We start from the raw sequence: 18,085 nt of genomic DNA on the forward strand, positions 1-18,085 counted from the left end.
CACCTAGGTTGTTTCCATCTCTTTGCTATCGTGAACAGTGCTGCAATGAACATGGGTGTGCATATATCTATTCCTGTGACGGCTCTTATTTCTCTAGGATATATTCCAAGGAGCAGGATTGCTGGATCGTATGGTACTTCTATTTCTAGCTTTTTAAGGAAGTGCCAAATTAATTTCCAAAGTGATTGTACCATTGTACATTCCCACCAACAGTGTATGAGTGTTCTAGTCTCTCCACAACCTCTCCAACATTTATTATTTAGTGATTGTTAGATTAATGCTAGCCTTGTTGGGGTGAGAGGGTATCTCATTGTAGTTTTGATTTGCATTTCTCTAATGGCTAATGATTGTGAGCATTTCCTCATGTGTCTGTTAGCCACCTGAATGTCTTCTTTGGTGAAGTGCCTTTTCATATCCTTCACCCATTTTTTAACTGGGTTATTTGTCTTTTTGTTGTTGAGGTTTTTCAGTATCTTGTAGATTTTGGAGATTAGACCCTGATCGGATATGTCATCGTCAAAAATTTTTTCCCAGTCTGTAGGTTGTCTTTTGACTCTTTTGGTGAGGTCTTTTGATGAGCGTAAGTGTTTCATTTTTAGGAGCTCCCAGTTATCTAGTTTCTCTCCTGGTGTTTGTGGATTGTTACTTATGGTTCGTATTCTGTTTATGCCATGTATTAGGGCTCCTAGCATTGTCCCTGTTTTTTCTTCCATGATCTTTATTGTTTTCAATTTTATATTTAGGTCTTTGATCCATTTTGAATTAGTTTTCGTGCAAGGTGTGAGGTATGCGTCTTGTTTCAATTTTTTTGCAGATGGATATCCAATCATGCCAGCACTATTTGTTAAAGAGACTATCTTTTCCCCAGTTAATGGACTTTGGGCCTTTGTCAAATAACCAGCTGCTCATAGGTGGATGAATTTATGTCTGAATTCTCTATTCTGTCCCATTAGTCTATGTATCTGTTGTTGTACCAGTACTAGTCTGTTTTAACTACTGTGGTGGTATAATAGGTTCTAAAATCAGGCAGTGTGAGGCCTCCAACTTTGTTCTTCTTGAGTAATGCTTTACTTATTTGGGGCCTCTTCCCTTTGATTATGATGTACCTTTAGTGTAGCTTTCTCCATGCTTCCTGAGCTTGGCATTCATTGGGATTCTTGAATCTGTAGGTTTTTGGTTTTCATCAAACTAAGAATTTTTTGGCCATTATTTCTTCAAGTATTTTTTCTGTAACCTCCTCTCTGTCTTCTTTTTCCTTCAAGGACTCAAATCACAGGTATGTCAGGCTGCTTGAAACTGTCCCACACTCACTAGTGCTCTCTTATAAATATGAATTATGAGGTGTTTTAGTCTGGTTGTGGGAATAATCACTATTCTCACCCACTGTGAGTGCCAAGTACTGTTCTAATTGTCTTGGCTGTCTTTTTCTCCCGGTCTCAGATAGTTTCCTCGTATGCATACATTGATCAGTATTTCTGCTGAGCACTCGAGGAGACCCCCTGTAGATGCCCATAGTTCTCTGTGCAGCTCTTTCCTGTTTGGGACTCGGTCATTTCAACTCTAGCTCCCTTGGTATCCCTAGGCTCCTGGCTTTGTCCTGTCAACTTGGGGAGTCTACCAGGCTCTGCCTGGGTTCCCCATCCCTGCACCATGGCCTGCAGACTCTCTCAAGATAGTAAGCTGGGGCAATTGTAGGGATCACCTCATTTGTTTTCTGTTACTCAGAAATCACTGTCCTTTATTGCCTGATGTCTAGTGTACTGAAAATCATGGTTTCATCTATTTGATCCTGTTCTTTGATCACTTCAGGCAGGGGAGTAAATTCCATTCCTAATATTCTGTCTTGGCTGGAACTAGAAGTTTGTGAACCCACTTCTTTATCTGTCTCCTTTCCTGCTCCACTTAGATCTTTAGCACCTAGGCAGTTCTGGGAACATGCCATATTTCTTCAATTCTGAGATCTATTTTTTCACATTTTAACTATTTCTAGAAAATGAGAATGGCATCTTAGATTTGGTGAAATATGGTAATAGGTACTTCTTACTCTTTGTTGAGTAAATTAAGCACAGTCATTGCAGGGGTCAGGTTCAAGATGGCAGGATACTGACCAGAAACTGTGAAACGGTTGAGCAGTGTCATCAGGCCACATGGAAAGGGACTCTTACAGAAGTCTGTGAGGCCAACATTTTATCTGAAGTTTTTTCCATAGTCTTCTCCACTGACTAAATTTTCCTTGTCCCTTATTGTTGTCCCCATCTTTTCAGCCTATTTCTCGATATCCTGTTTCTGTAATTCCTGGTATCATCTGGGATAAGCATAAATAAATAAGCTGCCCTAAATCTAAATCTCTCCTCTCCTTGTTACTTCCTCTGTATTCTCATTGGTTTCTCGATGAGCTTTACTGATTCCCAGTCCAACTCCACCTCTTTCTACCCTGCTATTGAATCCTTCCATCTGGGCTCTTTGGAATCCCATTCTGTCATTAGAAATAGACATCCTAAAACTTTTCTTCCCCCTCCTCAAATTTCTCCAGGCCCATGAAGCCTGCTCCTTCTCCTACTCTTCTATTGCCCCAATTCCAGTATTATCTTGGAGCAGAATCTGAAAGGGTAAGTCCTCAATCACTCACTACTTTCATTCCTTCTTGCCTGCCTTCCTTCCTTCCCTCCTTCCTATTGCCACTTTCAGGCCGTTGATCTGCCACCTTTCTTTATTAATTCAACAACAAGGACTTACTGTATGTTTTAGGAATTGTGCTTGGCACTGGGAACACAGCAGTGAACAAATAGGCAAGAGCACTGTACTCACAGAGTCCACATTCTAGTGGGGAAGACATGCAAAACCCAATGAATAAAATAGTTGCAAGCTTTCTTAAGAAGAAAACAAAAGGCTGAGATGTGGAATAACTTTAGGATGGTTGTGTAAACCCTGTCTGAAACAACATAGAAGCTAAGGCCCAAAGGAGGTAAAGAGAAGCAAGCCATTTCAAGAGTTGGGAGGAGAAGAATTCCAGGCATTGCAAAGAGAACAACAAATGCAAAGGCTCTGAGGTGGAAGAGAGCTTAGAATGTTCTAGGAATTAAAGGAAAACCAGCATAGCTGGAATGTAGTGATTGAATGGTTTTAGTAGTAAAAGATGGGGTTGGAAAGAGACCAGATTTTATAGGGCTTTTTAGGCTATATAAGATGCTTGGGATTTTTTTCTAAGCGTGATGAGAAATCATTAAAGGGTGGTTTGCCAGGGAAAGAGGAGAGTTGCAATGTGATTTACATTTTAACAGGATCACTTTTGTTGCTTTAAGGAAAGCAGAGTGAAAGGGACAAAAGAGACTGGCTGGAAGTTGTTGTAGTAATGCAGATGAGAGATGATGGAGACCAAAAGTAAAATGGGAAAAAGTAAAATGATATATATAATTTTCATATAGATATGTATCTATATTTTGATGATATATATAATTTTCATATAGATATTTATCTATATCTGTCTATCTATCTATATATAATTTTGCAGAGACTCAATAGGACTGACTGCGGGATTGGACGTAGGGGGTGAAGAATCAAGTAAACTCAAACTCAGGCTTGAAGGGGATGACAGTGCCGTTTATTCAGCTGGGGAAGAATGGGGAGCAATCCTGTGGGGGTGGGACAATCAAGAGCTTTGTTCGGACGAGTTGAGTTATAGAAGGTCCGAGAGATTGCATACCTGCTTCGGGGTCTTTGCCCCTGCGGTCCCCCTGCCTGGAACATGCTTTCCCCAGGTCTTCATGTGCTAAGGCCCGTATCATTCCGGGGCACAAATCAAATGCCAGTACATTTTCCCTGCATTACCCTCACCCCTTACTCATTTTCAATCCTGTTACCCTGTTTTATTTCCTTTCTAGCACTTAACACTTGCTGAAATTATGTCATTATGTTGTTGATACATGTATCACTTCAGCAAATATAAGCTCCAAGTGAGCAGGGGCCTTTTCCAGCATGTTCACTCACCAGCCCAGGGCGAAGGACAGTGTTTGGCACTAGTGGGGCTCCATGTGGATTTGTGGAATGAATATTAAAGTGAAGATGATTTAAGTAGGCAGTTGGCTATGTGAGTCTGAAGCTCAGAAGAGGGGAAAGGTCAGACCTGAAGATCCACGTTTCAGAGTTATCGCATACAATAAGATGGCATTTAAATCCATAGGAGTTGATGCTATCCCGTATATTGAAGGAAGAGAGGAAAAGAGGGCCCAGGACTGAACCCTGAGAAACTCCAGCACTTAGAGTTCATCTATCAATTGTTCCTCTGAAATTCTTGTCATCCACTTTTACTACTTTCTTCCCTTCCTCCGTGAAATTGCCTTTTAATTTTCAGAGCCCTCGTCTTTATAAAGCTGTGCACTTTTCAGATTCATAAGCCTCTTAAGGGCAGGATCCTCTAGTCAAAATTATATGCTTGAATTGGATTGGGTTGGATTGGCTTGGACTAGAGTGGAAAGCATTGCCACATTATAGAATTTTAGTCATCGAAATACCAGTGCTAAAATTGAGAGACCAGATGAACAGATGGACAATGGCCAGACCATTTGTAAATATAGAACTCTGACCCACAATCTGCAACGTCCAACCCAGGAAGTCAAACTACTATCTGCAGCTACCAGTCCAGGAATCCAAACAACAATCCTTGTGGCAGTGAGCCCCCAAATGGCCAAGACTTAATAACTGACAGCTTCCTTAATTTTTGTCCCCACTTCCAAGTTAGGACCAACCAGAGAAAGCCAAATATGCCCCCTAACCAATCACACAGGAAGCCTTGCTTCTAGTCAGCCTGCCTCCAGCTTCCCCACGCCAACAGCCTCCAATCAGGGCACACTTTTTCCCTCTATGAAGTTTCCCACTGCTGTGCCTGACTGAGTCTCTGCCAAATGACAGTGAAGGTGAATGACTCCCTGGCTATGTAAGCTCTGAGTAAATAGCCTTTGTTTGTTCTCATTTGGGTGGTCTTTGTCTGTTTCCACAAAATACATTAATACTTCAAATTAATGAACGCTATGCCCAAGTTTTCAGTGAGTTCTTATTAACCTTCCTTACAAAGGCATGTTTTTGCCTTCAAATTAATCATCAGATTCAATCCAGAAATCCAGAGAGTGTAATTGTTTGATCAACATTGAATGATAGAATTTCAATTTTCTCTAACCTTTCAGGATATTGAAAGAAACTTGAAACATATTAGGCTTCAGAACATAGAGGAAAGTAAAATTCCAGAACAGAAATATGACGCTAAGGTAATAAACATTTTTGTCTTTAGATTCCATATAGAAACACTGGTTAGGGGTCCACAGTTTTTTATCTCGATCAGCTACAGGACATTTTCCCTACTATTTCATGGAATTGCCGTATTTTGTAATGTCAAACTAATGGTTTTAAGTATCTGTAATGTCAAAGAAAATTGACCTAGGGATTGTAATTGTAACTATTGGATTGCTCTCCTTCTCACAGTGCAGGAATACAGTGCACAAATACAATAAATCAACCTGATTTTATGATTTGATTTCAACATCATATTTATCCCACTTTTTCCCAGACCTACTAGCAGATATCAAAATAAACTGATTTGTGTTTCCATTTCATCTTCTCTGAATTTGCCTTTTATTTGGGGAGTCCATGGGTGGTGCAAACGGTTGAGTGCTCCACTACTAGCCAGAAGGTTGGAGGTTAAACCCACCAGAGGTGCCTTGGAAGACAGTCCTGGTTGTGATGGTTAAGGCTGTGTGTTAACTTGGCTGGACCATGATTCTCATTGGTTTGGCAGTTATGTAATGATGTAGTTTGGCAGTTATGTAATGATGTAATCATCCTCCATGATGTGATCTGATGTGATCAGCCAATCAGTTGTAAGAAGAATTTCCTTGGGAGTGTGGCCTGCACCCAATATATATACACGGACGTTCTGGCAAAGCTTATTTGCTTGCTCTGGATCCTACATCTGACTCATCATCATCTGACCTCCAGTTCTTGGGACTTGAGCCAGCTACCTGCTGTATTGCCTGCCTATCTTGGGATTCATCAGCTTCTTCAGCCTATGAGCCAGCAGCCTGCCATCCTACCCACTGATCTTGGGATTCATCAGCCTCCACAGCGTGTGAGCCAGGAGCCTGCTGTCTTACTTATTGATCTTGGATTCATCAGGCTTTTCAGCCCATGAGCCAGCGGCCTGCTGTCTGACCTGCCCATCTTGGGTTTGTCAGCCCCTGCAGCTATGTGAGTTAGGAGAAGCCTCCAGCCTGATGCCTGACTGACGGACTTGGGACTTGCCAGCTTCTACAACAGCATGAGCTATATATGTATATAGATATATGTTTCACTGGTTTTGCTTCTCTAGAGTATCCAGCCTAAGACACTTGGTACCAAAGGTGGTTCTAGAGAAACAAAAGCATAAGAATGAGTTTTCTAAATTGGTTCTCAAGTCTAACTAGTCTTAAAGGCACTGATGACTCTGCCTCTAGTAGTAAAGAGGACGCTGCTAATCCATGGCATGAGGTGGCAATATTAATATGCAAAATATCACCACCAATAGATCAAGTATTGGTGAGAAGCAAAGCTCTGGGTGATCAATTTTTTGATTCTTTTCTACAATTTTGTCAGAATGAGAAGTATAAGGAAGCTAATTGTTTGGTCCTACTTTTGCTAGACAAAGTGGTGAAAGAAAGAGTTGAGCTCAGGGCTTCAGAGTCACAGCTTAAGCACCACATTAAAGACCTCAAAGTTTCCACTTATGCCCTGAAAAAAAGCCTTATTTCTTGTAGTAATATAGCTGATATTGCTGAAAACTAAACCCAGAGTTTTATCATAAGGGTAGCTGAATTACAACACCAACTGAATTCTCAACCTTGAATAGTGTCTAAAGTTAAAGTGAGGGCATTGATTGGGAAGAAATGGGATCCTGAAACTTGGGATGGGGACGTATGGGCAGATAATCAGGAAGCTGCAGACACTGAGCCCCTAAATTCTGTTGAGTCATTCCTGCCAACAGAACCAGCCCCTTACTCCCTTCTGAAGAGATTACACCATTTTTGTCTGCTAAGCCACCTTCCCCAATAAAACCATTAGCCCCTCCACCCCCATCTGATTAGATTAACCCAGCTGGGTCTGAAGAGCCTTTGACTGAGATATCACCTGGGGCAGCATCTCAGTCATTGGCTGGGGCATAAGCCTTACAAGACATTGCTGAATGTTCCCAGAACCCACCCCCATCACCTATTTTTGCTTCTAGACATGTAACTAGACTTAAGTCTCAGCAAGCCCAAAAGGTGAAATACAAAATTTGACCCAGGAACAGGTATACTACACTCCAAAAGAACTGTTTGACTCTTCTAATATGTACAAACAGAAACCTGGGGAGTATGTCTGGGAATGGCTATTAAGAGTGTGGGATAATGGTACAAGGAATATTAAGTTGGATCAGTCTGAGTTTATTGATATGGGCCCACTAAGCACAGATTCTTCATTCAATGTTTCAGCTCGAGAAGTTAGAAAAGGATCTAATAGTTTATTTGATTGGTTCACTGAAGCATGGATTAAGCAGTAGCCTACACTAAATCAAGTTGAAATACCAGACTTGCCTTAGTATATTGTAGAAGAAGGTATCCAAAGGCTTAGGGAAATTGGCATGTTAGAGTGAATTTATCAGGTTAGACCTACAGACCCACCCATGGAGTGCCCAGAGGACACACCTTTTACCACAATGAGGAACATATTTGTGAAGGGAGCCCCAGAATCCTTGAAGACTGCTGTGATTGCTATTTTATGTAAGTCAGATTTGACAGTGGGAACTGCCCTAACTGAATTAAGACACCTAACTACAATGGGGCTGACTGGACCCTGTGGTGGTAGGGCCAAGTGGCTGCACTCAATCAACAAATATAAGGTGGGCGTGGTTATGGTGATGGACAGTGAAGTCAGAGCAGTGGTCAGAAAAGTCTGACTTGTACAGACTTATGGCATTGGCTACTTAGTCATGGTGTCCCTAGGAGTGAAATAGATGGGAAATCTAAATATTTACTTGATCTGTACAAGCGGAAGAGTTCTAGGTCAAGTGAATGACAGTCTAACTCAAAGTGCTAGAATAGAGAGTCACAGACCCTCAATCAATTCCCAGACTTAAGTCAGTTTACAGACTCACAACTCCTTGAATGAAGGGAAAGCTGGATCCCCTTGAGGAAGGACCCCACTATACTGCCAAAAATTTATACTATCACTCTTTCTCCAAGTCTTCTCCAAAGGGATCTACGGCCTTTTCTGAAAGTGACTGTTCATTGGACCAAGAGAAATAATCAGAATTTTCAGGGATTACTGAACTGACACTAATTACAGGAGACCCAAAATGTCACTGGCCCACCAGTCAGAGTAGGGGGCGTATGGAAGTCAGGTTATTAATGGAGTCTTAGCTCATGTTTGTCTCATAGTGGGTCCAGTGGATCCCCGAATCCATCCTGTAGTGATTTCCCCAATTCCAGAATGTATAATTGGAATAGACATACTCAGAAACTGGCAGAACCCCTACACTGGATTCCTGACAAGTGGAGTAAGGGCTATTATGGTAGGAAAAGTCAAATGGAAGCCATAAGAACTGCCCTTACATAGGAAAATAGCAAACCAAAAGCAATATGACATTCCTGGAGGGATTGCAGAGATTACTGCCACCATCGTGGATGCAGAAGTGGTGATTCCCACCATATCCCCATTCAAGTCACTTATTTGGCCTGTGCAAAAAACTGGTGGATCTGAAGAATGAGAGTGAATTATCATAAATTTAACCAGGTGTTTACTCCAATTGCACTTGCTGTTTCAGATGTGGTTTCATTGCTTGAGTAAATTAACACATCTCCTGGTTACCTGGTATATAGCTATTGATCTAGCCAATGGCTTTTTCTTGATTCTGGTTTCAAAGGAACACCAGAAGCAGTTTGCCTTCAGCTGTTAAGGCCAGGAATACACCTTCACTGTCCTACTGTGGGGCTTATCAACTCTCCAACCCTATGTCATAATTTAGTCCTCAGGGACCTTGATTGCCTTCTCCTTCCACAAGATGTCACACTGGTCCATTACATTGATGATATGCTGATTAGACCTAGTAAGGAAGATGTGTGAATGACTCTGGACTTACTGGTAAAACATTTGTGTGCTAGAAGGTGGAAAATTAATCCCACAAAAAATCCAAGCACCTTCCACCTCAGTGAAATTTCTAGCAGTCCAGTGGTATGGGGCATGTGGAGATATTCCTTCTAAAGTGAAAGATAAGTTGTTACATCTGGCCCCTCCTACAATGAAAAAGGAGACGCAACACCTGGTGGAATTTTGGAGGCAGCATATCCCTCATCTGGGTGTGCTACTCCTGCCTACTTATCAAGTGACTCAAAAAGCTGCTAGTTTTCAGTGGAGTCCAGTAAAAGAGAAGGTTCTACAACAGGTTCAGGCTGCCTTGCAAGCTGCTCTTCTACTTGCGCCATATGATCTGGCTGATCCAATGGTGCTTGAATAATTAGGGGCAGATACAGATGCTGTTTGGAGTCTTTGGCAGGCCCCTATTGCTGAATCATAGCACAGACCCTTAGGAATTTGGAGTAAAGCCCTGTGATCCTCTGCAGATAACTATTCTCCTTTTGAGAAACAGCTTTTGGCTTGTTACTGGGTCTTAGTTACTGAATGCTTAACCATGGGACACCAAGTCACCATGTGGCCTGAGCTGCCCATCATCAACTGGGTGTTGTCTGACCCACAGAGTCATAAAGTCAGACATGCACAGCAGCACTCTATCATTAAATGGAAGTGTTATATACGAGATTGGGCTCGAGCAGGACCTGAAGGCACAAGTAAGTTGTATAAGGCAGTGGCCCAAATGACGAAGGTATCCATTCCTGTCACATTACCTGCCCTCTGAAGTCTGCACCTATTGCCTCATGGGGAGTTCCTTATGATCAGTTGACTGAGGAAGAGAAAACTCATGCCTGGTTACAGTTGGTTCTTGTGATAGGCAGATACCACTTGAAAGTGGACAGTGGCAGCACTGCAATGCCTTTCTGGGGCCTTCCTGAAGCACAGTGGTGAAGGGAAATCTTCCCAATGGGCAGAACTTCGAGCTTTGCACCTGGTTTTTCACTTTGTTTGGAAGGAGAGATGGCCTGATGTGTGTGATTTTATACTGATTTATGGGCTGGTTGGTCAGAGACTTGGAAGGAACATGATTGAGAAATTGGTGACAAGGAGGTGTGGGGAATAGTATGTGGATAGACCTCTCTGAATGGGCTGAAAAAGTGAAGATATTTGTGTCTCATGTGAATGCTCACCAAAAGGTGACCTCAGCAGAGGAGGATTTTAACGATCAAGTGGATAGGATGATGCGTTCTGTGGAAACCAGTCATGTTTCCCTAGCTATTCCTGTCATTGCCCAATGGGCTCAAGAACAAAGTGGCCATGGTGCCAGGGATGGAGGTTATCCATGGGCTCAGCAACATGGACTTCCACTCACCAAGGCCGACTTGGCTACAACCACTGTTGAGTGCCCAATCTGGCAGCAGCAGAGACCAACACTGAGTCCCCGATATGGCACCATCCCTCAAGGCAATCATCCAGCAGCCTGGTGGTATGTTGATTACATTGGACTGCTTCCATCGTGGAAATAGCAGCTTTTCATTCTCACTGGAATAGACACTTACTTTGGATATGTATTTGCCTTCCCTACATGTAATGCCTCTGCCAAAACTACCATACATGGACTCACAGAATGCCTTAAACACCGTCATGGTATCCCACACAGCATTGCCTCAGATCAAGGGACTCAATGGGTCTGTGCTCATGGAATTCACTGGTCTTACCATGTTCCCCATTATCCTGAAGCAGCTGGCTTGATAGAACAGTGGAATGGCCTTCTAAAGACACAATTATGGCACCAGCTAGGTGGCGACACTTTGAAGGTTGGGGCAGTGTTCTCCAGGAGGTTGTATATGCTGTAAACCAGCATCCAATACGTGGTGCTGTTTCTCCCATAACCAGGATTCACGAGTGCAGGAATCAAGGTGTGGAGATGGGAGTGGCACCACTCACTATTACCCCTAGTGACCCACTCGCAAAATTTTTGCTTCCTGTCACCACGACCCTATGCTCTGTGGGTCTAGAGGTCTTAGTTCCAAAAGGAGGAATGCTCCCACCTGGAGACACACAACACAGATTCCATTTAACTATAAGTTAAGAATGCCACCTGGGCACTTTGGGCTCCTCATGCCTCTGGATCAACAGGCAAAAAAAGGAGTTACCATATTGGCTGGTGGAATTGACCCTGACTACCAAGGGAAAATCATATTAATGTTGCATAATGAAGTATGTCTGGAATACAGGAGATCCCTTAGGGCATTTCTTAGTACTACCATCCCTGTAATTAAAATCAGTGGAAAACTCAGCAACCCATTTCTGACATGACTACTAATGTCCCAGAATGAAGGTTTGGGTCACCCCACCAGGCAAAGAACCACAACCAGCTGAGGTGCTTGCCAGGAGCAAAGGGAATACAGAATGGGTGGTGGAAGAAGGTAGTTCTAAATACCAGTCACAACCATGTAACCAGTTGCAGAACAAGGATCGTAATTGTTATGAGTATTTCTTCCTTACTTATGTGCATCAAATATTTTTGTTTTCTTCACTTATAAAATATAAGATGTAAATGGGGCTAGTGTATTTTCAGTTGTACACATTAGTTTTATCATGTTTTGTGCAAGTATGACTTTGTATTTGTCTTAATTTAGAGATTGTATATGATTTAAGATGTGTACAGGTGCCAAGCTGACAAGGGGTGGACTGCCATAGGTTGTGTGTCAACTTGGCTGTTCCATAATTCTCAGTGGTTTGGCAGTTATGTAATGATGTAGTTTGGCAGTTATATAATGACGTCGTTTGGCAGTTATGTGATGATGTAGTCATCCTCCATGATGTGATATGATGTGATCAGACAATTAGTTGTAAGGCAAGTTTCCTTGGGGGTGTGGCCTGCATCCAGTTTATATATATGGACATTCTGGCAAAGCTAACTTGCTTGCTCTGGGTCCTGCATCTGACTCGTCATCATTTGACCTCTGGTACTTGGGACTTGAGCCAGCTGCCTACAGTATTGCCTACTGATCTTGGGATTCATCGGCCTCCACAGTCTGTGTGCCAGTGGCCTGCTGTCCTACCTTCCAATCTTGGATTCATCACCCTCCACAGCCGGTGAGCCAGCAGCCTGTTGTCTGACCTGCTGATCTTGGGTTTGTGAACCCCTGCAGCTACGTGAGTCAGGAGAAGCCTGCAGCCTGATGCCTGACCCATGGACTTGGGACTTGCCAGCTTCTACAACTGCGTGAACTATTTCCTTGAGATAAATCTCTCTCTATATATATATGTATGTATACATATGCTTCACTGCTTTTGCCCCTCTAGAGAACCCAGCCTAAGACACTGCTGATCTGCTTCTGAAAGGTCACAGCCTTGAAAACTCTATGGATCAGTTCTGCTCTGCACACAGGGGGTCACCATTGAGTTGGAATCAACATGATGGCAGCTAACAACGAGTATATATATACCAAAACAAACTGTTGCCTTCAGGTTGATTCCAACTCATAGCGACCCTATAGGACAGAGTGGAACTGCCCTGTAGGGTTTCCAAGGAGTGGCTGGTGGATTCAAACTGCTGACCTCTTGGTTAGCAGCCGTAGCACTTAACCACTATGCCATCAGGGTTTCCGAGTGTGTGTGTATATATATATTTACATTTATATTTATAGAGAGCAAGAGAGTCTATACACATATATGTGTGCTGTTGAGTTGATTCTGACTCATAGTGACCCTATAGGACAGAGTAGAACTGCCCCATAGAGTTTCCAAGGCTGTAAGTCTTTACAGAAACAGACTGCCACATCTTTCTCCCACAGAGTGACTGGTGGGTTTAAAACGCCAGCCTTTTGGTTAGCAGCTGAGCACTTAACTGCTGCGCCACCAGTGCCCAATGTATATAGTTATGACTATACTTACTATATATACTATAGGTATTAGCATATGTCTATATATATCACACCTAATACTCAATTTCTTTCTTGTCCTTTATTGACTTTTATATGTTTATGTTATCACTTCTCTCATGTTTTTACAAGGATTTTGCTGCATAATACTTTATTTGAGTAATCATAGTTAGCACCCACCTCTATCTAGCCACTAGGCCTCTAAGTGCCCCAGAGTTGTTGGAGAGGAGCAGATCTGTGGCCTGTTTCCAGGTTGGAACTAAGGAGTGGCACAGCCACAGTGCTTCTGTGACATGAGGCACAGAAGTCAAAGGATGTGTCAAGAAAGTTTTACTCAGCAGGGTGTTCATCCTTTGCTTTTCTGTGCTTTGATACGTTTGAAACAGAAGCGATCAGTTTAGTATTGACTGTGGAGTTTTAGGAACAGTTTTAGGGACCTCATTAGGCATGTTGCATTCTCAAACCAAGGTGTGGACAAGATAACCTTGAGAGTTCTCTAGAATGGAGTGGAAGTAGAATAATATCCAAGGCAGGAAGTCTGAATGAAATATAGTTGCCACATAATCCGTGCTTGTCACTATTGACGAGGAACAGAAATGAAAACATTTCTATTTCTATCTTGTTCCAACATAACTTCCAGTTTTAAAATTCTACTGATTTCTTTGTTTAATAAACATATATTCAATATTTACCATGTGTCTTGCTAAATGGTATAACAGGGAACACAAAAAAAATATTTTCTTCAAAATATGGTTTCTTTCTCATGAAACTCTATGGAATTGCTTTAGGCAATGGACACACTAAATGAAACTTTGACCTTTGAGGATGGCATGAAGTTTAAGGAAGATAAATTTATGAAACAGCATGAAGATTATACAGACAAAGCTTTTGAACAACTCTGTTGCCAAGAAGTAGGTATGTATCCCGTAAAAGCTGTAGATGAGAAGGGACCGTTTTACTTAGCAATCCACCAGCAGTCTCTCCTCACCTGGCTCCCACATTCCACAGTCACCTGACCTTTCTCTGCTCGCTCTGAGCTGGGCTTCTCTGACAACACACTCCTCCTCTTCAGCCCACCCCTGCGGTGTAGGCAGTCGCTGAGATTCAGCCCTCTTGTCTCATTCCACACTTTCTCTTTGGGCAGTTTCACCAACTCCCTCAGCACCAGCTTCTCGTAGGAGCTCCATACCTTTCCATCTTTCTTAGTATCTGCTGGGAAGTCTATAGACAAGTCCAACTAGTGTTTCAAACTAAGCATGTTGTAAAATCAACTGACTAACTCTTCTTTCCTAACTTGCTTCTTGTCCTGTGCACCTTCATCTTGGTTAATACCCTCACCATCCTGACAGTTGCTACTGCCCACCCAGGGTGGTTTCTTCTCTGAAATGTGTCTGGAGTCTTCCTCCTCCTTTTAGTTCCCACCATCACTAGCTTAGAGCTCTGTAGTATCACATATTTGGCTGCTAACCAAAACATTGGAGGTGTGAATCCACCCAGAGGTACCTCGGAAGAAAGACCTGGTGATCTACTTCTGAAAAATCAGCCATTGAAACCCTATGGAGCATAGTTCTACTCTGACACACATGGGGTCACCATGAGTCAGAATCAACTCCATGGAAACTGGTTTTATGGGGCCTCTGCCCAGCCCTTTGTAGCACTGAGCTTGTGTTTGGTATTGAGAGCATATGCTGTTCTTTGCATAAGTTTGGCTGGGAAGAGGAGAGAGATGGTTGAAGACCTTAAAAGATAACTGGCTCATTTCTTAGCTACCTTTTTTAAGATAGAAAAAGACAAGATGACTTCATCAGTTTGAAACTAAAAGTCTGTCACTTTAATTTGCTTTTCTGTAATTATTCATGCTATTGACCATTTATATGTTTCTTATGAATTATGTGTTCATTTTCTACTGAAAATGTTGTTTGCATTTTTTATTAGACTCATTTAAATTAAACCTTTACCTGTAGTATTTATTGCAAATATTTTCCCCAGTTGATCTTCAGATCTCATTTATAGTAACAACTCTCTGTGTGTTGAGTGTGTGTGTGTGTCTGTGTGTGCGTAGTACTTAGGAATAAACTTTACAAAAATTATGCAAAACATATGAATAAAACTATAAGACTTTACTGAAATATTTAAAGGCCACTGGAATAAATGAAATATTCTGATTTCAATCAAAATAACAATAGAATTTTGGGGTGGGGGTTGTGGTAAGGATCTTGGCTGAGTGATTCTTAACTCTCCAAGAAAGTCTGAAAAAGAAAATTAAGAGACACTTACCCTTCCAAATATCAAAGTATATTATATAAATTTATAGTCATTAAAACAATGTGAGGTTAGCAACAGAATAGACAAAGCAGTGAAATAGAAGAGGTAGTTTATGAGCAAACCCTAGTATGTATCATAATTTAGTGTATGCTAAAAGTGACATCATAGTCATTGGGAAAGAGGATTATTCAGATAAATGCTCATGGGCCAATTGGTTAACAATTTCAATAAAAATGTGAAATTAGACCCTACATAGTATATACAAGGAGCCTGGGTGGCGCAAGTGGTTTGTAACTGGCTGCTAACCGAAAGGTTGGCAGTTCAAACCCATCCAGCAGCTCTGAGGAAGAAAAGGCCTGGTGATCTGCTTCCCTAAAAGATTCTAACCAAGAAAACGCTATGGAGCTGTTCTACTCTGTAACACATGGGGTCACCATAAGTCAGGGGCTGACTCACCAGCAGCTAACAGCAAAAACATAGTATGGTACAACAAAACAAATTCCATAAGAATTGAAGAGTTTATTTGTAAATAATGAGCTTATAAAGTAAGGAAGGAACCCTGGTGGTGCCGTGATTACAGCCCTCAGCTGCTAACTGAAAGGTCAGTGGTTTGAACCTAGCAGCTGCTCCATAGGAAAAAGATATGGCAGTCTGCTTCTGTAAAGATTTCAGCCTTGGAAACCCTATGGTAGCAGTTCTACTCTGTCCTGTACCATCAATGAGTCAGAGTCAACTCGACAGTGATGCGGTTTAGGTTATAAAGCAAGTAAAAGTAATTTTTGCATAGGGAAGATCTAGGTATTCAAAATACACAGAAAATAATCACAGAAGAAGTCAGGAATAGATTTGATTTTAACAATAAAAAGCTTTGGCAAAGCAAAGGATACTAACTTCTAAAGGTGTGATTTTTAATAGTTTATCTACAGTAAATAATCATGAATGCCCATGAAAATTTAGCTACAAATGTGTCCATTATAGTATTATCTATAATAGTGAAAAGTCACTAAACCAAAGAAACCAAACCCATTGCCATCAAGTCAATTCTGATTCATAGTGACCCTATAGGATAAAGTAGGACTGCCCCATAGTTTCCAAGGAGTGCCTGATGGATCTGAAGTGCCGACCTTTTGGTTAGCAGCCATAGCTCTTAACCACTACGCCATCAGGGTTTCCGAAAAGTCACTGGCAACCTAAAAATCCAGCAAAAAGGAATTAGTTAAATAAATTATAATATGTGCATGAAACAGAAACTGCACAGGTTTAAAAATGGTTGTATAGAAAGAGTATTCAATAACCTCAAGATGATACAGTGCTAATTGAAAAAGCAAGTTCTGACAGGGTAGGTAGTATGCAGCACCATTTTTATTCCAAGACGAAGCAAAAAACCATATGCAAGGGGAAAAATGGGAATTTTAGTAGTCTCTGAATGGTAGGATTATGAGTGATTTTTATTTTCTTCTATTTATCTGATTTTCAAATTTCCTGCGATGAAAACATAGTAATAAATAAAGAAAAAACAGTACAAGTGATCTTTTAAATAAGAAAACAGACTGCATTCCCATGGAAATAGACTAAAGTAAAAGATCTCATGGATGCCTCAGGGGCGTTTCCATTGGTGTCACTATGATTTCTTTGACATTTAGATATATTGGCTGGTCAGTCAAACATTAATGATGACAGTGAAACCATTTTTGAACCTGCTTATACTTTCAGTCTTCTAAGTCGCAGTATGTGTTAGAATGAAGGTAGGAGCTTTTCCCTGCCGAGGGCCAGCTGATGGGCTGCCCCCAGTTTCGTAAGAACTGGCGGTGTGTTGGTCACACTAGCTGCTTTTGACTTAACGAGCTATTTTCTTACCCTCAGAGCTGTTCACTCAGGAAGCTGCTGCTGCAGGATACAGGAGACAGTGAGATGCTGGAGCTCCGCAGATCCTGCTGCAGATGATGGCGGCCGCTGACGTCACCTCCACTTGCTGCAGCGAGTCGGCAGGTGAAGCTATGATCAGTTCGCATAAATCGTCGGCCGGGGAAGATCAGGCACCGGTACAGCTGTGTTGCTAGTGCCCACCTCGACATGATAGTTCTTACTTTTCAGTACAACCTTTATGGATTTTGAATCAAACACCTTTCAAAGATACTGTTTTGTTTCTCCCCTGCCTCCATAGAGGCTGGCCTGCAAATTATCCCAATAGACTGTCCTAGCTATGAGAATAAGGGGGAAAAATCCAGGATCCCACCTCTCTCAGTTACCTCGTGCTGCTGTAACATAGATACCACCAGTGGGGGGCTTCAAAAAACAGATATTTATTTTCTCACAGTTCTGGAGGCTAAAAGGCCAAATCAAGGTCTCGGCCGTCCCATCCTCATCTATAGCCACAGGCATGCGTTGATTCCTTGGTTTGTAGAGGATCCTCACCTGGTTTTTGTCTTCCCCCGTCTGTGTGTCTCTGTGTCTATTCTATTCTTTTTATAACTCAGAAGTGATTAGGAGAACTTATCCTACTCGGGTATGGCCTAGTTAACATAACAAAGAAACCCCATTTCCATACAGGATCACATCCACAGGTATAGGGGCCAGGATTTCAACATATATTTTGGGGGCACACAATTCAATCCGTAACACCACCTTTCTCACAGTTGGGAGAGAATGTGGAAGGAAGGACAGCGGATTTGATTTGCCTTCTAGGGCAGTAACTTCCTTGCAACTTCTTGGAGTGTTGGTTTTTTTCATCACTATAATTGGAGTAAACTTAATAGCTATCCCATAAGATTTAGAGAGTTGATGCAAAAAAAAGTATA

General features: G+C 41.8%; 1 protein-coding gene across 1 annotated transcript in view; it reads left to right on the forward strand.

The window, feature by feature from the left end:
• Positions 1 to 17,347, forward strand: part of NEK5 (NIMA related kinase 5) — a gene marked incomplete at its 5' end in the record, with an annotated part of 80,404 nt that extends 63,057 nt beyond the window's left edge. The window contains 3 exon segments of the mRNA XM_023731506.1: positions 5,181 to 5,261; positions 13,811 to 13,937; positions 17,151 to 17,347. Coding sequence (XP_023587274.1) covers positions 5,181 to 5,261; positions 13,811 to 13,937; positions 17,151 to 17,347 — 405 coding nt within the window.
• Between the last annotated feature and the right edge of the window lie 738 nt (positions 17,348 to 18,085).

This window comes from Trichechus manatus, unplaced genomic scaffold (assembly GCF_000243295.1).
Source record: "Trichechus manatus latirostris isolate Lorelei unplaced genomic scaffold, TriManLat1.0 scaffold00044, whole genome shotgun sequence".
NCBI classification, from domain to species: domain Eukaryota; kingdom Metazoa; phylum Chordata; class Mammalia; order Sirenia; family Trichechidae; genus Trichechus; species Trichechus manatus.